Source organism: Rhinolophus hipposideros, assembly GCF_964194185.1.
Source record: "Rhinolophus hipposideros genome assembly, chromosome: 24".
Lineage (NCBI taxonomy): Eukaryota > Metazoa > Chordata > Mammalia > Chiroptera > Rhinolophidae > Rhinolophus > Rhinolophus hipposideros.
Genome location: NC_138070.1, coordinates 22,630,213 through 22,656,613, shown reverse-complemented (window position 1 = coordinate 22,656,613; position 26,401 = coordinate 22,630,213). Strand labels below are relative to the sequence as shown.

The following is a 26,401-nucleotide window of genomic DNA, read 5'->3' as shown; positions in this document are numbered from 1 at the left end:
TGAGGATTTCCTGAGGACAGGTGGGTCTCATATTTATTTCTTTTCCCAGCGAGAATGCATTTCTATCCACGTGGGGCAGGCCGGTGTGCAGATAGGCAATGCCTGCTGGGAACTGTACTGCCTTGAACATGGAATTCAGCCCGATGGACAAATGCCAAGTGACAAAACCATCGGTGGTGGGGATGACTCGTTCAACACATTCTTCAGCGAGACTGGGGCTGGCAAGCATGTGCCCAGAGCAGTGTTTGTGGACCTGGAGCCCACGGTGGTCGGTAGGCACTCGGGCACATAGGGTGGCTTTCCAAGGAGGGTGGGAGAGCCTCGCTAAATCCCCACATGAGCTCCCTTGAATCCCTCTGCAGAAAGGACGGATGGACACACAAGTGTCCGTGACATTAACCGTGTTAGATGAGAAATTGAAGGTTAGTGCTTGAAATGTGGAGCTCAGTCTCCTGATTTAGGAAAAGCTAACAAACAGAAAAAACTGCTACGCCAGCAGTAAGATGAGCGGTGACAGATTTATTGGTCACTGCCTCAGGCCCAGGCAGGTGGTCATATACACCCCCCCACAGGATTACCGGGTGCTCGTCCTACCTTAACGCTGTGCACTTTCTCAGGCGGGTGCAGGAGTCTTGACCTGCATCTCAGACATAGAAAAGTAAGTAGAGAAAATTCATTGGGTTCTTCCAGATTTAACGCCTGAGGTAGTTTCCAATGCAAAGACAGCACTTGTCACTGGCCACATCCTGAAGTCTGTGAGACCTGGGCCACATAGGGTGCCTGATGGGACTGCCTGGCAAGTCGCACTGACCTAGTGACTGTCTAGTATGTAGGGGTTTTGTTTTTTTAAAATTATACCCTTTGGGTGTGAAAGAAATATGTATATTTAGACCGGCTCCCTCCTTTGGGAACCGGTCAAGCTGGTATCTGCTGGGAGTTGAGTTTACTGCCGGAGCCCTAGACTGCAGCTGTGCTCTGTGTAGTACACTGATGCTGTTGACCTACAGGGAACAGCACGTGCTTGGTAGAATGGAACGGTCCCCAAACGCGTCCTTGCTGGGGAGTTAACAACAGTCCTTAAAGATTGCGGCACACGGGTCCTCTTTGTAGATGAAGTGCGCACAGGGACCTACAGGCAGCTCTTCCACCCGGAGCAGCTGATCACGGGGAAGGAAGACGCAGCCAATAATTATGCCAGAGGCCATTACACCATCGGCAAGGAGATCGTCGACCTGGTCCTGGACCGGATCCGCAAACTGGTAAGAGCACTGGGAAGGCTTCCTGACGGCATTATCCTGGAATGGGAGGGTAGGCCTCGGGTTGGGACCAGGAGGTCCTGTTGGCAAAACCCAGGCCAGAATGACGACTCCATGTCTTCCTTTCCTGTGTGGCTCCAGTGCGGTATCCACACGCCTCCATGTCTAGTGTGTGCTTTGCCTCACCGCAAAGTGCAATGCGTGTTCACTGGGGACCATCTGCATTCGTATCCTCCTGTGGAGGCCAAGAACAGGGGCAGCGGCTTGCCCGGGTGGGTGGGCTCGCTTGTGCTGGCGCTGCTCACGGTCTCTGCTTTCTCTCAGGCGGATCTGTGCACGGGGCTGCAGGGCTTCCTCATCTTCCACAGCTTCGGGGGCGGCACCGGCTCCGGGTTTGCGTCTCTGCTCATGGAGCGGCTCTCCGTGGACTATGGCAAGAAGTCCAAGCTCGAATTTGCCATCTACCCAGCCCCGCAGGTATCCACGGCCGTGGTGGAGCCCTACAACTCCATCCTGACCACCCACACGACCCTGGAACATTCCGACTGTGCCTTCATGGTGGACAACGAAGCCATCTACGACATATGTCGGCGCAACCTGGACATCGAGCGTCCCACATACACCAACCTCAACCGTCTGATCGGGCAGATCGTGTCCTCCATCACGGCCTCCCTGCGCTTCGACGGCGCCCTGAACGTGGACCTGACGGAGTTCCAGACCAACCTGGTCCCGTACCCCCGCATCCACTTCCCCCTGGCCACCTACGCCCCCGTCATCTCAGCCGAGAAGGCCTACCACGAGCAGCTGTCCGTGGCCGAGATCACCAATGCCTGCTTCGAGCCGGCCAATCAGATGGTCAAGTGTGACCCTCGCCACGGCAAGTACATGGCCTGCTGCATGTTGTACAGGGGAGACGTGGTCCCGAAAGATGTCAACGCGGCAATTGCCACCATCAAGACCAAGCGCACCATCCAGTTTGTGGACTGGTGCCCGACGGGATTTAAGGTAGGACTGGGGGCTGTCGAGTGGTTTTATCGTTCAGCCTGGTGCAGACCCTGCGATAGAATGCTGTTCTTGTGGAGAATTCATGGCAGCTAGGCTCTTGGTCATAAATGAGTGTCCCAGAGTGATCATTTCTTCAGTGGAGTCTTGAATTCCTTCCTGAGTCATCACAGTGTTTATCTGTGGAGGGAGAATTTTTTTTAATAGAATAGGAAAGTTTCTGAAGGATCTTTGGCCCCTTTTTGGAGTGGTAGAATTAATCAGAAAATGTAGGTTGGCCTTAGAAATAAGATACTTTTTTTCTTATACTATGAATTTTCCTAAAATAGAAATTTTGTCTTCTAATAGAAATGTAGGAATTTTCTGGGCATTTTGGTAATTCACGTGGATGTTTGAAATTGGGGCATTACTCTAAATGGATTCCAACATGTACTTGGAAGCCAAATAACAGAATGTCAGGCGTTAGACCTATTGTGATTATCAGGCTACGTGCTTCGTCATGCCTGCGTTCGTTAATTTGTGCCCTCTTCTGTGTTACAAGTCCTCGTTCAGTTGGTTTTCTCTGTTAGACAAAGCTGTAGACCTCATATTTGTAAGCCCCGAGGAGTCCTAAGGTGTTTGTGGAGTTACGAGTTCCAGGGTCATGCCAGATTGAATATGACAAGTGATAGAAATATGTGTCATCTTGTTCCCATTTGAATGGCAGTAGCTTGCCTCTGACCACACACAAGTTGTTGAAGCTATCTAGCCCTCTGTCAGACCCACTCTAAGAAACCATGACGCAGATCATCTCTGAGGACATAAAACTGACAGATCTAAAGTGACTCACAGAAAAGGGTAAAACCACAAGTTTCATCAATCTGGAAACATTCATTAAATCTTGCAGACCTTAGAGGTTATAGGTAGGAGCTGAAACCTTCCACTCCATGTCTGTAATTACCAGTTCTTGACTTGCATGGAGGAAATTTTCTTTTAGTCACTGTGACCTTTGGAAAGTAAGCACATCCAAGAAAGGCTCAGCTGGGAAGTGCTGTGCCCTGTGCCCAGATTTCCTATCATAGCTGAGTCTCTGCCTCCTGTCACCCAGTAGGGAGGCCGGTCTGTGTGGGGAGGTACAGGAAGTCAAAGTTTGTACTGACTGTCCCCAAAGAAGACAGTCCAGCCTCAGATAACCATGTTGAATTCTCATTCTAGTTTTTTGGGGTTTTTTTGTCAGTCTTAGTGTAATTTCACCATATATTCTTTAACAACCACTTGCTCAGGGATACACTAATTTCATGGAATCTTTTATGTTTAATAATTTTTTGTTTTTATATAAAAATACATATACATGGCAAAATATTAAAACAATGCAGAAGGCTGAAAAACGCTAAAATTCTCTTCCCCTTCCCTAGAGGTTTGTCTTTCAAGAGATATTCTGTGCATATTCAAGGTATATTATGCCTCGTTATATGGGTGATGTTGACAGAAAGACACCAGCAACATGGGCAAAGGACACACAATCTTTACACGTAGGTGATAGATTTGACTCACTGCGCACAGGTGGCCAAAGAGAACGGGAAGCTGGCAGCACTCCCACTTTGAGAAGCTGTCTGGCCTGGTCTTAGAGCTGCGGAAGGACACCCCTTGGTCAGGGTCAGAACGCTGTATCCTCTGTGCCCCTCCCAACTCTTCTGGAGACTGGCTGTGTGCCTGGCTGCTGCTAACTGCTCTCTGCTCACAGGACAGATAGGTGACTGCCTCAGCCCACTCCCAGGCATTTGTCTTCCTCCAACATGATGCTCCCCTAGCTGTCCAAGGCTGTAGCCTGTTACTCTATACATATGGCTAAGCATAAATACATAGAACTCAACTTGCTATTCTTGTTACCAAGTATACTTTGGACACGTGGATATGCCAGGACAGATTTCTCATTCCTTTTTATGCTCGTACATAGTGTTTTACTGTATGGGCGTATATTTAGTTCCCCATGATGGACGTTTGTTCCGGTTCTGCCATTACAAGCAGTGCTTTAAACTAAATAGTACATAAAAATCTTTACACATGTAGCTTTGTGCTCTTGTGGGTCAATCCAATAAGTGAAAGTATACAGTCAAAGGATATTAAATGTTGATATTGCCAAAAAATACTGGACCAGTTTCTATAGGGCGTCATTTAAACTGTGTCCACAGCTCCAGTTTTGAAAAACAAGCTACCATTTCTGAGGCCACAATATAAACCTCACTCTATTCCCTCCTCCGCAGGTGGGCATCAACTACCAGCCCCCCACTGTCGTCCCTGGGGGGGACCTGGCCAAGGTGCAGCGGGCTGTGTGCATGCTGAGCAACACCACTGCCATCGCCGAGGCCTGGGCCCGCCTCGACCATAAGTTTGATCTCATGTACGCAAAGCGAGCCTTTGTGCACTGGTACGTGGGGGAGGGCATGGAGGAAGGGGAGTTCTCTGAGGCCCGGGAAGACCTGGCAGCTCTGGAGAAAGATTATGAAGAGGTTGGTGTGGATTCTGTGGAAGCAGAGGCTGAAGAAGGGGAAGAATACTGAAGGGGAGAGTGCAGCTGGCAACCCTCCCTGTTTCCCATCCCCCACTGTAACGTTACAAGACGTGTATACAAACTATTAAAGTTTCTGTATTGAGGTGTCATCTGTCCCTTGTGCTTCACTTCGACAAAATTCCCCATTCCAATACCTGCCTTTTTCCAAGTGGAAAAACATGTTTCCTGTCCGACCAAAACAATTGTCTTTATGTTTAGTTACTGTATTACTCCCAGAAAGAAGGCTTTAAAAGGCACGGCTCAGGGAATTAGGAAGAAAGATGCTTTGATTTTAAATCTAAATATTCTTAAGTCCTTCATCCCATGCTCGATGTTCTTTGAAGGATGGCACAGTAACCTGGTTTTCCTCTAAGCAGTGGAGGGGCTGCTTTCCCCGTCTGGGGAAGGGCCCGGGAGGCGGCCCTGCCCAGCACAAATCCGTCTCCTGGCCTCGGCTTCCCGGACCGCCCTGACGGGAGTCGCTACCGCAGAACCTGCCCCGCCCATCAGTTTCCCAAAACGTTATCAGTGGCCACTGCCCACACCTCTCATTACAGGCACCTCTCCAGAAGTTAGTCGTGAGCACTGTTTTGGTTTTTTTTAGGTTCTTTTGATCACGCGTCCCGGTCCCTTTTCCTTGCTGTCGGAGTACGTTTCTTGCAATCGGGCCTCCCTGGGCGGCTTGCGTCGGCACCGAGGCGTTGCCCTTATACCGCCGCCGCGTCGCGCAGACCCGTACCCCGGGCCCTGTGCTGCCGAGTGGAGCCGCTCATTGGGTGCCCGGGCGTTGACAGCCAAAAGTTAGACCCGAAAGGACAGAGGGGCAACGCTGCCACGACGCAGGCGTCCAGGGACCCTAGGACTAAACGGGCCCCGCGGCGACGCCACGCTTCTGCCACTTCCGGGGCCCGCCCCGCCCCTCGGGCGAGCGCCCGCGATTCCGAATCTCTATGGTAGCAACTTCCGCCGCTCGCTATATCTCGCGAGACTACGGCGGCTCAGCAATGGCAAGACCGTGAGTGCCGCTGAGGGGAGTCAGGAGTACGGGTTGGGTCGGGGCTCAGGCGAGATCGGGCCGGGGGAGACCTGCCAGGCCAAGGCCGCCCGAACCGGAGCGGCGGCTGGGGGCGCGAGGCCCCTCTGAGTCCGAACAGTCGCCCGCGACCAAGCTCCCGCCTCTTCCCCAGATGCCGCGTCATTGCTCCGCCGCCGGCTGCTGCACACGGGATACGCGCGAGACGCGCAACAGCGGCATCTCCTTCCACAGGTCAGCGCGCGTGCGTCTTGCACGCGAAGATTCACGTGCGCATGCGCCTGTTTTGCCCGCCTCGTGAAGTCACGATTGCGCATGCTCTTTGGTTGGGGGCGAGGCTTGAACTTGTGGGTGGGACAGAGTGAAGGGGGCGGTCCAGGTGGGACTGAGTCCAGACGGGAAAGGATGGAAGGGAGGTCCACCATCCTTGGGACTTATTTTCTGCGACTCTCATTACCCTGCTAGATGACGCTGACCACGTTGTCCCCCTTTTTGAGACCTCGGTTTCCTCGTCTGTGCCCGGATGGGCGGTGCTTACCTGACAGTTGAAGGGAGGTCTCTTGCAGCATGTGCAAGGCCAGCTCTTCCCACCTGTGGAGCTTATGCAGCATGATCCCAGGGCTGCAGGGAGCCTGGGACTCACGGGTTTGTGGCTCCACAGACTTCCCAAAAAGGACAACCCAAGGCGAGGCTTGTGGCTGGCCAACTGCCAGAGGCTGGACCCCAGCGGCCAGGGCCTATGGGACCCAGCATCTGAGTACATCTACTTCTGTTCCAAACACTTCGAGGAGAACTGCTTCGAGCTGGTGGGAATCAGGTGAGCCTCCTTGCCAGCCAGCACTGGGGCATCTGTAGGGCCCGGTGATGAGGTCCCTACAGCAGCTGGCACAAGGACAGACCTGGTTTCAAGGGTGGCTGCCTCTTCCCGTCTCTGTACGTCGGTTTCCCCTTCTGACAGATGAGGACAGTAAGACCCATCCCTTCAGGATGACTGTGCCAGTGACACAAAGACCAACATTGAGCTCTTCCAGAGGGTTTTCCTTAGAACCCACGTCCTCCCACCACATCCCCAAACGAAATCATTCTTTTTGGCTGGTCAGCCCCTTTGTGTTGGAGCCTTTCCATGCACCTTAACTTGGAGGAGTTCTGCAGGGAAGACATAGGTGGAACTCTGCCTAATTTGGCATTGCCCAAACTAATTGTTTTCAATATGTGTTCCTACCTCTCCCGGTGCTGGCTAGCCCTGGGGAGCCTGCTCTGCGGTGCTGGAGGGCATGCAGGCTCTGCGCCCCTGCAGGTCAGCTGTGGGTGGCAGCGCTTGTTCTCCATCTCATCCAGGCTGCTTTCCCCCACAGTGGGTATCACAGGCTGAAGGAGGGGGCAGTTCCCACGATATTTGAGTCTTTCTCCAAGTTGCGCCGGACAACCAAGACCAAGGGGCACAGTTACCCACCTGGCTCCCCTGACGTCAGCCGGCTCCGGCGATGCAGGAAGCGGTATGTGCTCTGGGTGGGGGGTACCCCACTCCCACCCCAAGTCTGAGGGACAGGGCTATAGGGTATCTACCAGCAGCCATGCTGAACAGGGTCTTGAGTCTGTGGGGTGGGTTCAAGGGCGCTGGTGAATTGTGGTCTGGCAAGCTTTTAGGCTGACCTGTCAGTCTCTCCACAGCTGCTCGGACAGTCAAGGGCCCACAACTCCCTTTTCTCCACCTCCACCTGCTGACGTCTCCTGCTTTCCTGTGGAAGAGGCCTCAGCACCTGCTGCTTTGCCTGCCTCCCCCACTGGCAGGCTGGAGCCTGGCCTCAGCAGCCCCTTCTCAGACCTCCTGGGGCCTCTGGGTGCCCAAGCGGATGAAGCAGGCTGCAGTGCCCAGCCCTCACCGGAGCGGGAGCCAGAGCGGCAGCCATCCCCTCTTGAGCCCCGGCCTGTATCACCCTCGGCCTATATGCTGCGCCTCCCCCCACCTGCTGGAGCCTACATCCAGAATGAGCACAGTTACCAGGTGGGCAGTGCACTGCTCTGGAAGCGGCGGGCAGAGGCCGCACTCGACGCCCTGGACAAGGCCCAGCGCCAGCTGCAGGCCTGCAAGCGGCGGGAGCAGCGGCTGCGGCTGCGGCTGACCAAGCTGCAGCAGGAAAGGGCACGTGAGAAGCGGGCACAGGCAGATGCCCGCCAGACTCTGAAGGAGCATGTGCAGGACTTTGCCATGCAGCTGAGCAGCAGCATGGCCTGAGTGAGGGGACAGTGGACCCAGGGTTGAGGAACTGCCTGTCAGGGCTCCAGCCTCTTCCTCCTTCAGAATCCACCTGGACGGGGACCTGATCTAAGCTGCATCCATCAGACCCACCAGATGCCATAATAAAGTGGATTCCTGAAGGAGGCCCTGTATGATTCATCTGGGGGCTGGGGCCCCTCCTGGATCCCAGGCTTGTTCCCCAAGACAATGGCTGCAGACTTCAGAGGGCTCAGACCCTGGAGTCCAAGCTCTTGGCTGTGGAGAGCAGAAAGCCCAGCTCCGTGCCCCATGGGGTTCTCTAAGAAACAGGATTGTGAGTAGAGGCTGCAGGCAGCACTAGGCACCCCTTTCCTTAGCATCTGAAACAGCCTTGACTTCAGCAAGCTGGTCCCCTTTGAAAACACTCCTAAAACCCAGGCCAGACTCAGCTCCTTTGCGGGGACACAACAGACTTCCCTTCCCAGGCCCAGTCTCTGCCCAGCCTGAGCCCCGCTGACAGGCCGGCCACCCCCCACTGGGCCCGCCTTATTTGGAAACAAGGACAAGGATGACAATTTCTGACTCCCTGGGGCTGCTCAGCTTGGCAAGTGAGGGCCCAACAAATGACATTTCTGTTCTCTAGAGGTCTGGAGAGAGAGGTGGGGGAGCACATAGGCATCAGTCCCAGCCTCAACCTGTGTCCCCATTTTTCACATCAACTGGAATCTAGGCCTCCCTGCATCTGTGATGATGGCAAACAGCTCAGGGCATGGGGTGATTAACCGCACAGGTAACCTCCCTGATGGGCCTTGGCCACAATGGCCCCAGGAGCATAGATGACTTCCTTCTTTCTAGTCCTGTGAACTGCCAGTGTTCTGAAATTTGTTTTTTCGAGCCCTGGGTGTATAGCTCCATTTATTCATACCATGTCTAGAAAAGATAGTCAAGCAGCCAATTACAAGGGTCCCAGCTGGTCTGCTGTAGAGCAGGGTTTGCAGATCATTCCCTAAGACCCCCAAGTACCTCAGGCCACTTCCTAGCTTGCTGGCAGCCTTATGGATGGGCTCCCCTTGCCTAAGGCTGCCCACCTGCCACCGAGTTCTTCAGCAATGGCCAAGGAGTGGAATGTACCACATTTGTGTGGGGCACAGCCAGGGGAGGGAAGTGAAATGTAACGCAGAGAGATCATTTCCACCAAACATGGCAGCCAGGGCAGGAAGGATTCTTGTTCCCAGAAAGGAGGCAGAATGGTGCCTTCCACATGGGGGTGGACTCACACGGCCTTCTGTCAGGTAACGGAAGGACACAGGCCTCATCCTCAGTTCCCAAGGGGCCTACAGTGCAGCACAGGAGCAAGGCAGCTGGGAAGGGGGGGGGGGGTGTGTGTGACCCCAGGGCTTCGCTCAGGAGGGGAGGAGCCAGCCTGGATTCCTGCCACAGCCCCAACCCCGATGTGTCTGGGTTGCCCAAGGTAGGGGCGAGGGGCTGCTGACATGGAAAGAGAACCAGGCAAGACTGGCCAATCCCAAGCAACTGGGCTAAGTGGCCAGTCCATACTTCGGGCGGGCCGGGGCTGAGGCCGGAGCTCACTGACTGGGACCGCGCCAGCAGGCCGTGTGGCTAGTAGGCAGCACTGCTGTGGCTTTCACAGAGGTATGGCTGACAGAATAAACACTGGGGCAGACAGCGACCTAGGGGACATCTTCACTGGCTTCTCCTTGGCACAGTCCAGGGCCCCAGGGTGCACACAGGCGCATAGGATCCTGCAGCCCCTCTGGAATCCAGGCCTAGTCCAGAGTGCTTGACCCAGGGCTGGGAGCTGACCTCAAGGCCCTTCAAACCCAAAAATTCATCTTGAAGGGCACCAAAATTCATCTTGAGTCAGACTCTATCCGTCCATTGTTGCCCACACACAAGCTCCAGGTGATAGGAGGGGCCCCTTACATGGACCTTGGCAAGGGTGGGGGGTGCTGTGTGGCAGGACTTTCACATGACCCAGTGGCCAAATCCACAAGCTATGCTGGGCCCTGGCCAGGACCCCTGCTTCCTGCCGTGTCTTCCACACGGAAGCCTAGCTTCCCAGCCATCCCTCTACCCCAGGAGAGGGAGCAGGCCAAGGGGCCTGCTTTACCACCCGCATCCTGTGAGCCATGTCCTTAGCTGTGAAATGGGGCATGTGGAGCCTCCCACACCCTTGAGCTCTCTCCTGAGGCTCTGAGCACGCTGCCTCTTGGCCAGCAGGTCTGACCACTCCATCACAGGCCTGAGGGTAGCCAGCAGTCTTTGCAGGGGACGGGCAGGCATAATCATTCTCCACGCGTGGGCTGGCACCACCTGGGCCCTCATATGTCGGCGCCCAACTCTGCACACTGCTTGTCGGAGATGTGGGAGGCCAGGGAGTCTATGATGTCGAGCAGCAGCTGCTGGCTGAGTGAGCGCAGCGTGGGCAGCTTGGACACCTGCGGGAGGCGATCAAAGGCCAGAACAGGATGGAACCGGATTCACAAGAGGGCCGGGTCAGCTCCAAAGGTGGGACGAGGAGTGGCCAGTGGGTGGGTGGCTCTGCGTGGTTATCCCCAGGGCCCACTGCTGCAGAAGGTGGCCAGATTCCAGGCACCTCCCCACCCCAACTGGCCAAGGCTGCTGCCAAGGGAGAGTGGGTCCTAAGGACGAGGGATGAGCAGCGAGCACTGGGCCAGGAGGGCCCTGACCTTGGTGAACTGGTGCACGATGATGTGCAGGCAATGCCGCTTCATGTCCAGCGCCTGCGTCTTGTCAGCCGCCTCCAGGATCTGCAACGGCAGGTTCCTTGAGGGGCCGTCCCCCCCTCACCCACCCACCTGGTGAAGGGAAGCCAGCGGGCACCACGTGTACTACCTGCAGCACATTCTGCACCGTCACGTTCATCTCCAGGTTCTGCTTGCAGTACGCCTGCAGCCGGTTGTTGTAGAAGCCATAGTAGTACGGGGCTGCGAACAGGTAGCTGGGGGGGCTGGTTAAGGAGCTGCTGCCAAAGGAGCTGTCCTCCCACCAACCACCCTCCTCCCCAGGGAGGGGGCATTTGGAGCCCCCGCCTGTCTAGAGCAGAGAAAACCTGAGCCTGCACTTGCACAGAACCAGGGGGCCCACCCCACCATGAGGGACTGGCATGGGCTCCAATCCAGGCAGGTCACTGACCTGCTCTTTACACAGGCTTTGCACCACTTAGGGGTCAAAGGTCCCACTGAGAGCCAGAGACTATCACAGCACCCTCTCCCCAGGAAAATACCCCAATGCACATGTGCAGAACCATCCACAGCCTCCCAGAGCCCTGAAGGGCATCCTCGCACCCCATGTTCTGACCCCCACCGAAGTGACGTAACCAGGAATCAGTCCACTTCTGTCTGCTTGCCCATCACACAGCAATGGCCAACCCCTTTGTTCGAGCAGTCATGAGGGTCAAGAACCCACCCGTCCCTCCTGCCTGCAAACCCCTCCGTGCCAGCCGACCATTGCAGAGAACCCCGGGAGAGCACTGGGTACCAGGACGTCCTTGGGAAATCGCCCGGCCAAGACTGGCCAGCTGGGCCCCAAAGCCACCCACAGTGGGCAATGGGACCCCCAGTGATGACCCGGGAGCACCACCGGGGGCGAGGATGCAGCGAGTCCTCAGGCGGCATGTTGACCTCGCCGTAATAGATGTAGCGCAGCATGGACTCAAAGGCCTGCCTGCTGGGCACCATCTCCCCAATGGAGATGTTCACCTGGCCATCCTCAGGCATAAAGGACCGGAACATGGCTTCGAAGTAGCTGCAGACAGGGGTCAGCAGAGGCCTGGCTCTCAGCCGATACAGCCAGTGCCTGGGCCCAGCCCAGCCCCGCAGCCACGCACCCCCTCCCACCTGGAACGGGCAGCCAGGATGGCCTTGTGGGCTGGTCGAGGGTACCCGTCCAGCAGCAGTGTGATGTCACAGAACTCTGCGCCTGCTCCCTCCAGGTATGCCTTCATGTCCTGGATCAGAGATGTGCCTGGGGGATGGGGCATGGAGGGACCCTGAGCCGAGGGCAGCTCTGGACTCGGGCCTCAGGGCCCCAGGCACTGCCTCCTGCACGTCTGCCCTGAATGAACCTCCCCAGACGCTGGAGGCCCTGCCACGTCCTGTTCTCTTCTCCCCTCAGCCCCAAACCCAACCCTCAGGCCTGCCCACCCCCGAGTCTCATCTTCTCAGCCCACTGAGGCCTCCTTTGGGCCTAGAAAACCCTGTGCGCCTGACGCGGAGGCAGTGGCCCGGGGCAGGACAGGCCGCAAAGAGAGTCGGGATGAAGGACCCTGTGACATCCCTTCCCAGGCTAGATGGGGACAAGGAGGTACCAGGAGCACTTGAGGTCCGTGGGCGGTGCTCATCCCTCACTGGGCCGCCGATGTTGTGCACTTAGAAGTCACTGTGACCCTGAGCACGTCACTCACCTCAGAGTCCCTCAGACCTGATGTCAGCCAGGGCAGGCACCCTCGCCAGAGAGGGCCCTGTGTCATCTCCCGAAACATGCTTAGAAGGTTCCCCGCCCTCAGGTACACAGCCCACTGTGGAAAGCCCATGGGTTGGGCGTTCTTCTTTCAACTGAGCCTAAACTGCCTACCAGTCTGTCCCTGTCCTGTGCCCAGGGAGCAAGCACCCCGGGGTCTCCCTTGCACCCACCCGCCTGAGGGCCTGGAAGGTGCTTCCCTGTCTCCTAAGTCTCCACCAAGATGAATGCCATCCTGGCCGGTCACCGGCAGAGAAGGGGCCAGGCTCCCTACCGATGTCCACAGGCTGGTCTGAGGGGGCCCGGGGCGGTGGCTGCTGCTTCCGACGCACGATCTCCACAATCAGTGGGGACGAGAGGCGCTCGAACTCCTTCATCATAATCACCTGATTGAAGTGGGACTCCTTCACCACGAAGTTCAGGCAGTGCTCCTGGGACAGACAGGCCCGGCGGGGGGTGGGGTCAGGCGTCAGCCCCAACAGGGCACCAGACTGGGCACGGGGCTTGCAGCAGTGGGCAGGGTAGGCCGCGGCGCACCTTCAGCTGGCCCAGCTGCAGCCTGGCAGCGCTCTCACACACCACCAGCACGTTCTGCAGGTCCACCGAGGCCTCGATGTACTGCCGACACAGCTGCTCCAGGCGGCACAGCTGGAAGCTCAGAGCCAACTTGTACACGTCCATGATGAGCAGCACATCCTCCACATGGCCTGTGCCCAAGAGCTCCTTTAGCCTCGGGGACCGTGGGCAGGGGGCGGTGGTGGGGACAGGGCCCAGGGCTCCCTCTGTGGAGAAGTGGGGGTCGGAGCCACCAGGCAGCAACTGAGCCGTGCCCGGGTGGTCCCAGGTAATCACAGCCTCCGAGCCTCAGGCTGTCTACCTGAGAGGAGGGCGCCCACACCCACCCTGTTCCCGTTCCACCCCAGCCCAGGAAGACCTTTTCTCGGGTATTTGATCTTGTCGGTGTAGAGAAACTGCATGAGCACCTCGAAGGGCCGGGCCTCGGCCTCTCGAATGGCCACGTGCAGCAGGGGTGGCCGGGCCCCCCCCACAGCCAGAGCAGGTGTCTCCCTGGAAGCTGGAGCCTCTTCCTCCAGCTTCTGTGGGGACAGGAAGGGGAGCTCAGGGCGAGTACCCCATGGATGCTGTGCCCAGGTGGGGCCAAGCGGGGCAGCACCTCACCTGGGCCAGTCGCTCCCGTGCCTGCACAATCTTCCTGCGGAGCCAGCGGCTTCGTGCTGTGACAATGGCCACGTGGCCCTGCACACACTCCTCCTTCTGCAGCAAGAACGACGCTTTGCTGGAAGGGCATAGGACCCTCACCCCAAGGGGTAAGGCCCAGCCAGCTAGGGCAGGGGTCTGGGGACTCTAGGCAACAGTGGGCAGCAAGCACGCTTCTGGGCTCGAAGGCCCCCCTGCTCTGCACAGTGGGCAGGGCTGGGCACAGGAAGGGCACCCACCTCACCCAGCACAAACTCCACATCGCAGAACTGGCGGCTCTCCCACAGCCGCCCATAGTCTTCATGAAGCGTGCACTTGGGGTAACAGGAAAACTGCAGGAGGAGACCCAGGTGTTGCCACGAGAAGCCAGTGGTGGCCCTGGCTCTGCCCACTCCAGGCCACAGATGCTCTTGAGGCCTCAGTGCTGAGCCCGACTCAGCCCGGCTCCCAGGCTTCTGCTGGCTCTGCTGTGAGCCCCCAACGCTGCCTCGGCCTAGTGTTCCCCACACCAGCTGCCAAACTCCTCAGAAAGGCTGCCATCTTACCAGGCACAGTCTCAACTCTAGACACCCTTGGACGAGCCCTGTCCCCACCTACCGGGTCTCAGTTTCCACCATCAGGGCCCATCCCCCATGACTGGCCCACGAGGCCGCCGCCTGCTCCACAGGAACCCGTACATCTCCCTACCTGGAACCTGTACATCTCCCCACTGCGGATGTTGTTGTCCACAGTGCCCCCGAAGATGTACATGGCGTCCGAGATGACGGCAGCAGCATGGAAGAGCCTTCCGCTGGGTAGCTGGGTGGAGAGGGGACAAGTGAGCAGGGTGGGACAGGGCAGGGCGCGGTCTCCAGCAGGGGGCTGGCTGAGGCCTGAAGCGGGCCAGGCTGTGACCAAGTATGTGGCACCACTGGACTTGAAGGAGGGGCGGGAGCACAGCTGCAGGCACAGGGCAGAAGGCAGGGCCTCTGTGAGTGAGCGGGCAGGACAGGCCTGTGACCCTCGGAGCGGACAGAGCAGGTACTCGGTCTTGCGTGCTGCACCGAGGGGGCCTGGCCGGCAGGGTGTGAACTCCTGGGTCTCAGTTCACTGATTGTGTGACCTTGACAAGTACCTCTCGGAGCCTCGGTCTCCCTATGTTTGAGAGGGGCCAGTCACAGACCAGTCTTGGGGTGAGGGAGTGGTAACGAGGGCACTGGCCCTCACCTCTGAGGCCGGTGGGGAAGGCTGCTTGGCAGTGGTGGTGCCAAAGTCCAGGCCAAACACATCTCGAGACTTCTTGAGGCCTCCCCGCTCCTCAGAAGCCAAGGAGGGCGCTTCCTCAGAAGCAGCAGCTCGCTCTGGCATCTCGGCCCCACCGACCTGACAGGGAGACATGAGGGTATGAGACCAGTCAGCAAGGGCCAGGCAGGCACCAGAGACTGCCTGCTGTCCCAGCCTAGAGCGCTGTGGGGACAGGTGGTGGGAAGAGCCAAGGATGAGGGCGCTTGCAGCACAGCTGCGCCAGGGAGCTGTGAGGCTGCCCCCAGCGAGATGCAGACAGAGTGGGAAGTAGAATGTTACGAGCCCGCAGGCTGCAAGATGGAAAATGGGCAGTGGGGCCCGGGGTCCAGGGTCAGGCCTGGACAGGTGTCTAGGGCTGAAGGTGTCCTAGCCTGGCTCCTGTTGGCTTTCTGGAACCCCAGGAGCCCCCTGAGGCAGTGAGGAGCTGGGGAGGAGGTGGGAGCAGGTGGCTCAGGGACCTTCCCCAGAGGGCCCTGGGTCTCCTCACCAGAACCTCGCCGTGCTCACCTCGCTGTCTGAACTGGGCTGGACAACCTCCCAGGTCTGGAAGTCCACATCATAGCAATGCAGCTCATTGGGCAGTGTATTGTCAGCCGCACCACCAAACACGTAGAGGTGGCGGTCAAAGGCCACCATGGTGTGCCCGTAGCGCCTCTGTGGGGGTGGCGGGGAGCCCCGGAGCAGGTGCTCAGTGGGGATGCGTGTCCACCTGGAGCACACGACAGGGAACTAGTGCCAGGCAAGAGCGGCTGCTCCCCTGTCACCTCCACCTAGGCTCCGAGGCCCCCCACAGTAGGCCCAGGCTGGGAAGTGCCCTGTGGCCCTAGGAGACAAGCCCTGGCTGAGGGAGGGCCTGCAGTGCATGTGCCCAGTGCCCCTCACCCCATTTCGCTCTGGCACCAGCTCTGCCCACCTTTTTGTGCGGGGGAACAAAGCACACAGGCATGAGCCTGGGCAGGAGGCTGCCAGGGGGCTGGAGGTGAGCTGGGCTGTGAGGAAGGCGGTGCCACACTGGCTCTACCATACACCAGACAGGGCCACCAAGGTCTCCGAACACCCAACTTGGCTGCTGCTGGTGGCTGCGTCTCCCCTGCTTTTCTTCCTACCCCTCCTCTCTGCCCCAAGCTGCAGCTCTGCCCCCAGCTCTGGCCTAGGCCCTGCATCCTCCATCCCTCTGTCCTCTAGACGTGCCTTCCTCAGCCTGCTCCACGGGTGCCCCATGCCACTGGGCACCCCTCGGGCCTGCAATGTGGCTGTCCTCTGCCCACCCCAAAACAGCAGAGCTGGGCAGGCATCATCGGGGTTTCCCCGGCCCAGGATGCCAGCCTTCTCCCTTCCCAGCTGACACCCTGGCCTCCAGGGTACAACTCCCAGTCCCCTCCTGAGGCTCTCTGACCTGCAGCCAAAGCCCCCTGTTCCCTGTCCTCCACTCACTCCCAGAGCCAACGCCTGTCCACGCCACCTCCAGGGCTCAGGGATCAAGGGCTGGCCAGCAGTCAAGGACAGCATAGGCTGGCAGCGCTCAGGGCCCACACACCCCTCCATTCTTCTGCCATCATATGAGATCGCACCAGCCACATCTGTACTGGTGGCACTGACCATGCCATTCACGGGGCAGGGGTATCCTTCACTAGAACAAAGAGGGAGGCCGCCTAGGCTCTATCTTGCTCAGCGGTAGCCACACGCGAAGGGCCTGCAGGGGTCTCTGGCCCAGTCTGTATAAAGCACTGCACACGCCCGCCTTGGGAACGAGAGCAGCTGGCCCTGCTACGTGAGGATGGCTCCAGACGCAGGCGTGGGTGCCAGCCCAGGGCCCCACCACCAGGGCACTCACGTCTTGTCCTTGAATTCAAACTGGAAGAGGTTGTTGGTTATCTTGGCTCCGCTCTGGCCTGAGAACACAAACATCTTGTCCCGGCACACGGCCACCGGGAAGTTGCAGCAGGACGGCGGGATCTCACCGCTCTGGGCCACCTGGGGGAGGGGGCAGGCGGCCGTGAGCTCTCCCAGGGCCTGCACACACACCAGCACTTCCACTGCTGAGCTGGGACCGCTGTCATTCCTGAAGTTCCTTTTGTGAATGAAGGTTTGTAGACTACCTGTGGCAGAACAACTTCAAGCTCCACCACACCCTCCTAAATGGGGTCTAGAATTATCACTACAGGGGAAAGACCTCTCTGGGGAAAGACAGTGGAGCTAGTAGACAGATGGTTGGGAAACGACAGCGGGGGGCATGGTGCCCTCACTATGTTCAGACGGGGTGGTTATACCCCAACTGCATCAGTCACCCGGAGGGACGGCCATCCGAAGCACAGAGCCTTAGTCACCAGGTAACTGCTGCTGGACTTGGTCATGAGGGCCAGGCAGGTCAACAGGGAGGGCGAGGGTGAGCTTTGGCAACAGGAGCAAAGCAGCTTCCACCCTGGCCCATCCCAGTCCTTGAGCCACTGAGCCCCTCACCTCTGCCTCCCCCCAACTCCAACCCCTAGAGCCCCTCACCTCCCTGCCTCCCCCACCCCAGCTCCCTGGCCGCCCGAAGCCCCTCACCCCCCTGCCTCTCCCTACCCTGGCCCCCCGATGTCCCTCACCCCCCTGCCTCTCCCTACCCTGGCCCCCCGGTGCCCCTCACCCCCCTGCCTCTTCCTACCCTGACCCCCCGGTGCCCCTCACCCCCCTGCCTCTCCCTACCCTGGCCCCCCGATGCCCCTCACCTCCCTGCCTCTCCCTACCCTGGCCCCCCCCGATGCCCCTCACCTCCCTGCCTCTCCCTACCCTGGCCCACCCCGATGTCCCTCACCCCCCTGCCTCTCCCTACCCTGGCCCCCCGATGCCCCTCACCCCCTGCCTCTCCCTACCCTGGCCCCCCGATGTCCCTCACCCCCCTGCCTCTCCCTACCCTGGCCCCCCGATGTCCCTCACCCCCCTGCCTCTCCCTACCCTGGCCCCCCGATGTCCCTCACCCCCCTGCCTCTCCCTACCCTGGCCCCCCCCGATGTCCCTCACCCCCCTGCCTCTCCCTACCCTGGCCCACCCCGATGTCCCTCACCCCCCTGCCTCTCCCTACCCTGGCCCCCCGATGCCCCTCACCCCCCTGCCTCTCCCTACCCTGGCCCCCCGGTGCCCCTCACCCCCCTGCCTCTCCCTACCCTGGCCCCCCGATGTCCCTCACCCCCCTGCCTCTCCCTACCCTGGCCCCCCCCCGATGTCCCTCACCCCCCTGCCTCTCCCTACCCTGGCCCACCCCGATGTCCCTCACCCCCCTGCCTCTCCCTACCCTGGCCCCCCCGATGCCCCTCACCCCCTGCCTCTCCCTACCCTGGCCCCCCGGTGCCCCTCACCCCCCTGCCTCTCCCTACCCTGGCCCCCCCTATGCCCCTCACCTCCCTGCCTCTCCCCAATCCCACCCCAGCCCCCCAGCTCCTCACCTCCTCCCAGCACGTGAGCTCCCGGTCCTGGAGGCTAATGGTCCACATGTCATTCAACCTGAATGAGGAAACAGGGGTCAGGATGCCCCTGGCTGGGGCCAGCTGTCAGGGTGGGCCTGGGCCTGGCCAGGATGGGTGGCTCCAGGGAAGAACACCCATTACATGGGACTCTGACCAGGGAACTCTGGGGCAGCCATGAGGTGGGAGCTTCCGTTGTGGGGGGCTGCACTGAGTCCCTAGTGTGCCAGGCCCCCACCCAGCCAGGCGGGAAGAATAGCCTTATTCCTGACATCTAGAGCTGGGGGCAGGCTGAGCCACTTGGCTGATTCCCAGCGTGAGGAGAGGACTTCAGAGAGACTACACTCACAGAAATTACACCATTTGGAGTTTCTGTGATGCTGAAAGTTTGGGGAATGGGCACGAGCTGCTTTTGTGATCAGAAAAGTACAGCAAAGCCATTTGCTAAAACAAGGAGGAAAAACCCTGTAACAGAGGCAAGAACCCTGCTGTCCTCCGTAGGGAAGGGGGCAGGTCTGAGCCCTGCCTCTGCCACCCACCTGCTCACTCAGCCTCTCAGGGTCACTCCTCATAGTGGGCCTGTGTATTCTCACCCCAGCAATTCAAGGGGCCACCTCCCCCAGCCTCCGGCTATGATGATACCCAGTTACTTGCTCTGGAGACCTGAACACCCTCGACAGCTGCACAAACACGGGCCAGGATTGCTGCCCCCAAGACACACTGGAAGGGACCTCAGGAGTGCCAGTCCTTCTGCCCGCTGTGGAGATCAGGCAGGGGCTCTCCACTCAGTGGCCCTAACCCCCATCATGCCCATCTTCCTCTTCCCCCCACTCCCTATCTACACAGCCACCTTCCTGAAAGACCCCTAGAATGAACCCTCCCATGCCAGAAGGGCCTGCTCTGTGCCTCAGTACACTGGGCCACTCGGGCAGGGCACAGGCCGAGCCACCACCTACCTGGCGTTGCCATCATAGCCAGCAAAAATCCACAGCTTGTCACTGTACACCGTGGCACCGTGGGCAGACCTAGCGACTGGCAACCTGGAACGTGGGCAGTGGGAGAGAAGAGAGGCCACTCAGCGCAGACCTGAGCCCCATCACCTCAAGGGCCGATCCAAGGGTCACAGCCCAGCAAGGCCTGCCCGGCCCTGGGGCTGCCATGTCCACATCTGTTGACACTGGGACTCCAGGAATTACAGCTAGGGCATAAGGGACAGCATCAGGGGTGGAGCTTAAGAGGCATCAGGCCGCAGATGAGGCACAGAGCTCTCTCCAGCTGCCACCAAGATATCAAAGGAGGTGCTTGTGAGGCAGGACCACTGAAGCACCTATCACAGAACATTCGGGTCCCTTCTAGTTTCTCAAAGAAGGCAACCTAAGAGCTGGGAGGAGGCGACCGACAGGCACAGCTGGGAGTTGGCACCAACTCCAGCTCCCAAGCCTCTCCAGGGCTCTTCGCCTGTACTGCTACGGGGCCAGAAAGCCGACAGGGTAACCCCAAAGATTTCAGCAGTCTCTCACCGTCCTTCAATTTTCCACTCTGTCCATTGGCCAGTTGCAAACTTGTATTCAAAAAGGTCATTTTTATTCTTCAGGTTAGAATTGGAATAAATGTCTCCAGTGTAGCCCCCTGGGTACAGAGAGAGAAAGTGTCACGCTCAAAGGCAGCATTTCAGAGTCCTTAAACCCCAGGAGTGGGGGCAGAGTCTGGCTCCATTGAAAATGCATTCCAGAACTCCCTGGAGGTCTGGGAGTGCCTACTGCATGGCTGCCTATCTGTGCTGGGCTCTGGGGACACAGAGATCCGCAGGACCCCCATTCCTTGCCCTGGCAGGGATGGGGAGTCACCTTCTGGCCCAGTCAGAGGCAGACAATTCCAACCCCAAAAGATCAGGCCAAGGTGTGGACAGAGAGGCCGGCCAAGCACAGCTCATGGGCCTGAGTCTAGGCAGGAGGGCGTGAGCGGCCGCTCACCAAAGACAAACATGCTGCTTCCGTAGACCACGGCGGAGTGGTGGTAGCGGGGCGCCGGCGGAGTCCCAGTAGTGAAGGCCCTGGCGGGGGACAGGGGCAGTGGGTGTCAGCAGGGCTCAGCCAGCCACGCGGTCAACGCTGCACAGGGCAGCCCCTGCCACCCCATACTTCCTTGTATTTTTGTATTTTCAAGGCAATACCTGTATCATGAGAGAAACTTTTAAGAAAATTGCCGGTAAGGAAAAACCAAAACCACCATCACTGAAATGTACGTATAATCCCTTTTCCAGAAACTGTTGTCCATTTCTGGAGGTCTCCCCCACAATTTCTTATGCATATTGTGCCTCTGAGTGATTTTTAACAATGGAATCATGTGGTAGATGTAATCTGCTTTTTCAACCACGCAGTAGACTCTGACTAGGTCATCGTCCTATTCTAGAATCATCATTACCCCCATTCTCACAGCGGCACTGTATTCTGTAGCATGGGTGGTCCACAAATTTTATTTGTTGAATTAAAATCCCATTTATACTGCTTTCCTGGGGCCACATCCTTTCAGAGTTTTATACTTTGGCAATTTTTAACCAAGAATTATAAACTCTTCAGAGTGAATTTTTAAAACAAATCTATAACCTTTGACTGCCTTTCAAAATCAAGTGTGAGAGAAAAAATATATAAACTTCTATGCAATCTCAGTGCTACCCAGGTCTCCTGGGAAGAGGGTAGGTGGTGCAGAGTTATGCCAGATTTGGCAGCTGTGGGTCCTGGACCTGGACATCCTCCTCCGTCAAAGGGGGGCAGTGAGACCCACCCCAGAGGACTTCTGGGCACAGACCTCCTGCAGAGTGTGGCACCGAAGAGGCTCAGGGCATCTGTGCATCTGAGCAAGCAGATGGCAGAGCGCAGGAGGAAGCCCAGTAGCTTCTAATCTCTGGATGCATTTCTCCCCCTTCATCTGCGAGCTCCTCCCAAACAGGAGCTAGACTGCAGGGCACAAATACACAGTGCTCAGAGAGGGCAGGTGTCTTGCCCAAGGCTACACAGCTGGGGAGGACCATCCGCAGGAGGAAGGCAAGGCTTCCATGATACCCACTGCCTGTGTGGGGTCTTCTGGGAGAGGATGAGCTCTATGGGACAGGGAGGGGAAAGGAGACGCTGCAGCAGCGGAGTCAATCCTGGAAGGACCCATCAAACAATGTCAGCTTCCACAGTGCCCCTGGCTGCAAGACAGGCCTGGTGACTAAAGGGCTCTCCTGAGGCAGAATTTGAGGACCCACAACCAGGTCAAAGAGATCCCACAATGAACAGGATTCAGGAAAACCAATCTCAGTCATAGACTGGAAAGGAAACCCAGGAAATGGAGGGAACACTAAGAGAGGCACTGAGCGTGCCATCCCGGGGACTGCTGTTATCTCCTCCTTGAAGCTTCTCTCTACCTGTCCAGGAGCATGACTGCACTGGCAACCAGGGCCCCGCACAGTGCTACCGTGTTCTAGGAAAAAGAGGGGGGCCCTGCGGCTCTGGAGGGCACCAACCTGCACCAGGAGCAATCCTTCACATCGAACCGCAGGAGGTCGTTGAGCATCGTCTTCCTGAAAGACAGCCAGGGAGAAGCAGGCTCAGTCCTGGTCTGCGCTGCTCTGCAGGGCATTGCTTGGCCAGGACTTGGGAGATGGACACCGAAGCCCAGGGCTGGGGGTCGAGCTAAGGGAGCTGCTTTGGGGGACTTACGTAGGGCCAGACAAGCAGCTGATGCCTGAGGGAGCAGAGAGGTGACCAAAGAGGAAGTTCCTGAGCTGGTGCAGGCACGGGGGGGTGCCTGCCAAGGGTCAGGACCAAAGCATGATCCCTGCCATCCCGGGCTCACACCTCACCTTGGTCTCCAGAATCCCCACTCGCATCTCCCAGCGCCCCCTCCCCAGAGGCTATGCCACCACAATGTACACACTTGCCCACACCTCAGGGGCGGCCCCTTCCCTTCTCTTAGACCTTCCTGCCACCTCTTTATCTCAAAGTCAGCGTAACAACTACATTAAAGATACAGTAAAATTGAAAAAAAATCCACTGGCCATGGCACCACCTAACACAACCTGCAGGTTACCACCCAGCCCTTGTCAGTAAGAGGAAAGAAGGGCATCAACCCAACAGGAGCCCAGCACGCCCTGCATGCCTGGCCAGGCCTGCGCCTGGTCCCCCTTGCACTGCCTCGTTCAGTCTGCACCAGATGACTGCACACTCCACCTCCATCTACAGAAGAAGAAACAGCCTGGGAGATAAAACGGCCTGCTTGAGATCATGCAGCCAGAAAACCAGGAGCTGCTACGCCCAGAAGTGAATGTAATTCCTCCCCTCTCCCACTGGCCGCTCCTCCCCATCCTCCCTCTCCCAGGGCTGCAGGCCATCTTTCTTTGTACCACCCAGTCAGTCCTTACAAAGTTGCAACTAGATTAAGACAAATTTGTATACTGGTTCTTAGTGTCACATGTAGCAAAAATGTTTCTACTCGTTGCTATATAGTTATCACTCAAACTACCTGTCACTGTTGAGGATGTTCCCACCCATTGCACTGTGCTGCACACCAAGCCTTTTCGGTTTGTGGGATTCTCATTAAGGTTCCAGTAAACGTCTTTATTTAATTCCTTCATGAGACAAACATTTGTTGAATTGTCTGGGTGCTGGGATACAAGTCCTGGCTGAGGATAGGGATAACAAACATCTGTGTGCTTTGGGACGATGGAGCTGGAAAGAGGTACAGAAGGGGAGGGGAGAGCCTCCCATTGGTCCAGTTGGTCCAGGTGGTCAGGGAAGGCCTCACTCACAGGAGATTCAGAAGAGAGGTAGGAAGGGTGGGAAGAAGGGAACAGCCAGTACAAGGGCCCAAGCAGGATGTCTGGCACAATCAGAACACAGCAAGGCACTGGTGTGGTCCAGTGTAGTGTAGGACAAGGGCAGAGAAGCACTGGGGACACACAGACTGCCAAGAGGCCTTGGGCTTTTACTCAGAAAGAGGTGGGGAGACATTCCAGGGTTCTGAGCAGAGGCAGAACACATGCTGACTTGCATTTTCAAATGGATCCCTCTGGTGTCTCATGGGGAAGAGAATGTAGGGGAGACAGGCTGGAAGCAGGACACCAAGCCCAAGGAGACCCTTCTTCCCAGTCTGTAGTCCCTCATCGGGTCTTGCCTATCCCACTAGCCCCAAGTCAGCTCCTCCAGAGAGTCCAGTAGGACCAAGGCTGCAGCACCAATCAGAGGTCAGCCCTTCCCAGGCTTCAGGCCAGGTCCTGTGGTTGAGAGGTGGGGATGGGACTCATGGGCAGGATGCGTCATGTGCAAACACTGCAGCCTCAACACAGGGAAACTTCTCCGACCCTCAGGAACACCCTGAAAAAGTAGTACACATGCCGCCCCATATACAGAGGAGGAGAGCAGAGGGCAGTTATTGCTGTTAAGCCACCTGCCTGAGCCCAAAGTCACAATGCTCTAACTTGAACGAAGCCCTGCCTGTCCAAGGGAACTAGCTGCAGCCCCACATCCAGCAGATTCCCAACCCTTCCAGATCCCTGGTGGACATCCCTGGCCTTTCCTGAGTACATCAACAAATGACGGAGGCAAGCTCTGTCCAACCTCAAACCCAGCGCTATTCTGCACTCTCCCATCTCCAGGCCATTGCTTACCCTGATCCCGCTGCTTGGCACACTTTTTCTTTTTTGAGTGGCCCATCTCTCGGGTCAACAAATCTTTCCATGAAGGCTTCTCTGACAGCACCAGACCCCCCTCTCTGGGCCCAGAATGAGCACTCCTGCTGCCGCTGTGCCTGCACCCAGGACCTGACATGGCCAGGCCCACACTAAGACAACTCTTTCCATCTGGGGAGGTCCAGTTACTAGAGAATGGGTCAGAGGGAAACATGCAAGGAGAAGGGAGAGACCGCAGAAACCAAGGGTTTACCACAGCCATTATCTTTCACCAAAGGAAACCAGCCATGGTTCAGACGATGGAGGTGCGCTCACCAACAGAACATCAGGTCGTTGCCAGGAAAGATTTTGTTTTTGTTTTGTTTTTGTGCCAGGACTTTACGGCAACGTGGGAAACACACAAAAAATCAATTGAAAACTTGGGAAATAAATAAAACTGTGTCCTCCATACCTTCTCAGCTGCCACGTAAGCATGTGGATGAAGCCGAGAGAAGTGCAGGGAAGGAGAAGTGCCTGGCTAGAGTGGATGTGCTTCTTTCAAGGCTGTGTCCACTCACTCAAAACAAGAGGGACATTTCCAGGTCCTGAGCATGTGCTACCCACTGGATGCTGTGGGCCTTGAGTGCAGGGAACCTCACAGATTGGGAAACTGAGGCTGACTGACCTCATCGATTGGGAAACTGAGGCTTAGCTAACATCTGGAAAGACAGTAGCAGAGCTGCAGAAGCCCATGTTTCTCCTTCCCTGGTCCCAACACCCTGATGCTCAGACTCACTCACCCATTGTCTCCACCAAATACGTAGATGGCATCTTTATAGGCCACCACCGTGTGCTTGCTGCGCCTGGAAAGAAAGGGCGGGCAGTGTAAGGACAGGACCCTCTTGGGGGCACTCAAGGAATGAGACCAAGCACTGGGGCCGCCACAGAAGGTGGATAACACCTCTCAACTGTCAAAATCAACAGAAACCCCCAAGTTCCACCAGTCGCCCAAAGGACCCCACATGCAGGGACACCTGAGCCTGCCCTGGGACTCTCTGGACTCCCCAGTTAGAGACCCACACACACAGTATAGCTCCAGTACCCTGCCCCCGGCCGCCCCTCTCCGGGACTCCCTCAAAACCTTCCGCGCTGCCCCGGGCAGCTTCCCGAACACCCCCACCCGTCGCTCCATCACCAGGTCCCGCTCCAGGGCACCACGTCCACCCAGCCTCGCCCCTGGACCCCGCCAGGAAACCACCTCAGAGATTCCCCCCAACCTCCAAGATGCCTGAATCCCACCGTACCGAGCCCCCACGAACTCGTCGCAGGGCGGGAGGCGCCGCCAGCGATGCACTGTCTCGAAGGGCCCGAAGTTAAGCGTCAGGTACTCAACACTATCCGAGCAGCTGTGGTCAAAGTCCACGCTCGGGGCTACCTTGGACCGCGCGCCGCCTGCCAGGGCCCCGGTCCCGATCGGGCCCCCCGAGCCACCCGTCCCAGCCATCCCAGGTCCACGCCCGACCCGCCACCAGGTCCGTGGGCCCAGCGGCCACCGCCCTGTGCAGCCCCCGAGAGACTACGTTTCCCAGCGAGCCCTGGGCCGACGGTACGGCACTTCCGGCTAGTGCCGCGCTTTGGTCCGCCTGCGCTTCCGGGTAAGCCCAGTGCCCCTCGTGATTCCGAGGGCCAGCGCGGCACCTGCGACCCGCCCTGCGGCGAGTGCTTAACTTTCTGTGAGGCATTTCCCGCAGAATACCGGTGTCCGGTTTCCCTCTTCCAGTAAACGCGGCGTCGGGTCCCTACCTCCGTGCGCCTGCTCGGGCCTCGGCCGTGATCGTCCGCCGCTCCCGGGATCCCAGGTGAAGGGTTCCGGGTTCGCAGAGGCCTCCGCAAGCAACCCAACTCCTCCCTTCCTGCTCGCGCCCCCAGCCCGGGCCCCCGGCGTCTGCCCTCAGTGTTCTTATTGGCTGAGAGGCAGTGTGGTGCCGAAGCTCTGGATTCTCGTTTTTACTTAATAACAGAGCCTGTTTCTTCACCTGCGAAATAAGGATTCCAGAAGCTCTGGCTGCCACGAGAAGCATGAGGTCTGTCTCAGGACCCAGCTCCTACAGCCCTAAGCGAGCAAATGTCCCCCAAACTGCCAAGCGTAAACTGCCGCTGACCTCTGAAGACGCCCTTCCTGAGTGAAGCCTTTTACATGTGCAGTACCCTCTACTTGGAATGCCCTTCTTTCAAAATCCAGATCCAAGAACCAGGCTGGAGAA

General features: G+C 57.8%; 3 protein-coding genes across 5 annotated transcripts; 2 read left to right on the top strand and 1 right to left on the bottom strand.

Moving 5' to 3' along the window:
• LOC308492196 (tubulin alpha-3 chain-like) lies at positions 1–4,919 on the top strand. Its single transcript, XM_081036862.1, has 3 exons — positions 1–272; positions 1,111–2,261; positions 4,502–4,919. Exons 1-3 carry the CDS (start codon positions 152–154, stop codon positions 4,796–4,798), a joined length of 1,569 nt encoding a protein of 522 aa, XP_080892988.1. The 5' UTR covers positions 1–151; the 3' UTR covers positions 4,799–4,919.
• Positions 4,920–5,778: 859 nt separating this feature from the next.
• THAP7 (THAP domain containing 7) lies at positions 5,779–9,728 on the top strand. Its single transcript, XM_081036861.1, has 5 exons — positions 5,779–5,803; positions 5,976–6,055; positions 6,483–6,638; positions 7,177–7,317; positions 7,493–9,728. The coding sequence occupies exons 2-5, from the start codon at positions 5,976–5,978 to the stop codon at positions 8,055–8,057; spliced, it is 942 nt and encodes a 313-aa protein (XP_080892987.1). The 5' UTR covers positions 5,779–5,803; the 3' UTR covers positions 8,058–9,728.
• LZTR1 (leucine zipper like post translational regulator 1) lies at positions 8,938–26,349 on the bottom strand. 3 transcript variants are annotated; one of them, XM_081036850.1, is made up of 21 exons: positions 25,941–26,349; positions 24,938–25,000; positions 21,996–22,052; positions 20,461–20,540; positions 20,008–20,116; positions 19,444–19,527; positions 18,470–18,527; positions 16,879–17,018; positions 15,552–15,753; positions 14,967–15,122; positions 14,448–14,558; positions 14,000–14,092; positions 13,722–13,817; positions 13,477–13,639; positions 13,080–13,249; positions 12,817–12,973; positions 11,921–12,047; positions 11,679–11,828; positions 10,917–11,022; positions 10,751–10,831; positions 8,938–10,498 (listed from the first exon to the last, which is right to left on the bottom strand). In XM_081036850.1, the coding sequence occupies exons 1-21, from the start codon at positions 26,216–26,218 to the stop codon at positions 10,382–10,384; spliced, it is 2,598 nt and encodes an 865-aa protein (XP_080892976.1). In that variant the 5' UTR covers positions 26,219–26,349; the 3' UTR covers positions 8,938–10,381. The 3 variants fall into 3 exon arrangements, with proteins under 3 accessions (XP_080892976.1, XP_080892977.1, XP_080892978.1); XM_081036851.1 differs by lacking the exon at positions 25,941–26,349 and adding an exon at positions 25,442–25,772; XM_081036852.1 differs by lacking the exon at positions 25,941–26,349 and adding an exon at positions 25,442–25,700 and having other exon boundaries at positions 20,461–20,660.
• Between the last annotated feature and the right edge of the window lie 52 nt (positions 26,350–26,401).

What these genes read in the sequence shown, in the direction of transcription:
- THAP7 (XM_081036861.1), top strand. Translation starts at nt 5,976, where the DNA reads ATGCCGCGTCATTGCTCCGCCGCCGGCTGCTGCACACGGGATACGCGC. An exon ending in AGCGGCATCTCCTTCCACAG is followed by an intron (nt 6,056 to 6,482) that starts GTCAGCGCGCGT and finishes GTGGCTCCACAG; the next exon opens with ACTTCCCAAAAAGGACAACC. An exon ending in TTCGAGCTGGTGGGAATCAG is followed by an intron (nt 6,639 to 7,176) that starts GTGAGCCTCCTT and finishes TTTCCCCCACAG; the next exon opens with TGGGTATCACAGGCTGAAGG.
- LOC308492196 (XM_081036862.1), top strand. Translation starts at nt 152, where the DNA reads ATGCCAAGTGACAAAACCATCGGTGGTGGGGATGACTCGTTCAACACA. An exon ending in CCTGGAGCCCACGGTGGTCG is followed by an intron (nt 273 to 1,110) that starts GTAGGCACTCGG and finishes TCCTCTTTGTAG; the next exon opens with ATGAAGTGCGCACAGGGACC. An exon ending in GGTGCCCGACGGGATTTAAG is followed by an intron (nt 2,262 to 4,501) that starts GTAGGACTGGGG and finishes CCTCCTCCGCAG; the next exon opens with GTGGGCATCAACTACCAGCC.
- LZTR1 (XM_081036850.1), bottom strand. Translation starts at nt 26,218, where the DNA reads ATGCTTCTCGTGGCAGCCAGAGCTTCTGGAATCCTTATTTCGCAGGTG. An exon ending in CACGGGAGCGACTGGCCCAG is followed by an intron (nt 13,640 to 13,721) that starts GTGAGGTGCTGC and finishes CTGTCCCCACAG; the next exon opens with AAGCTGGAGGAAGAGGCTCC. An exon ending in GATCAAATACCCGAGAAAAG is followed by an intron (nt 13,250 to 13,476) that starts GTCTTCCTGGGC and finishes TCTTGGGCACAG; the next exon opens with GCCATGTGGAGGATGTGCTG.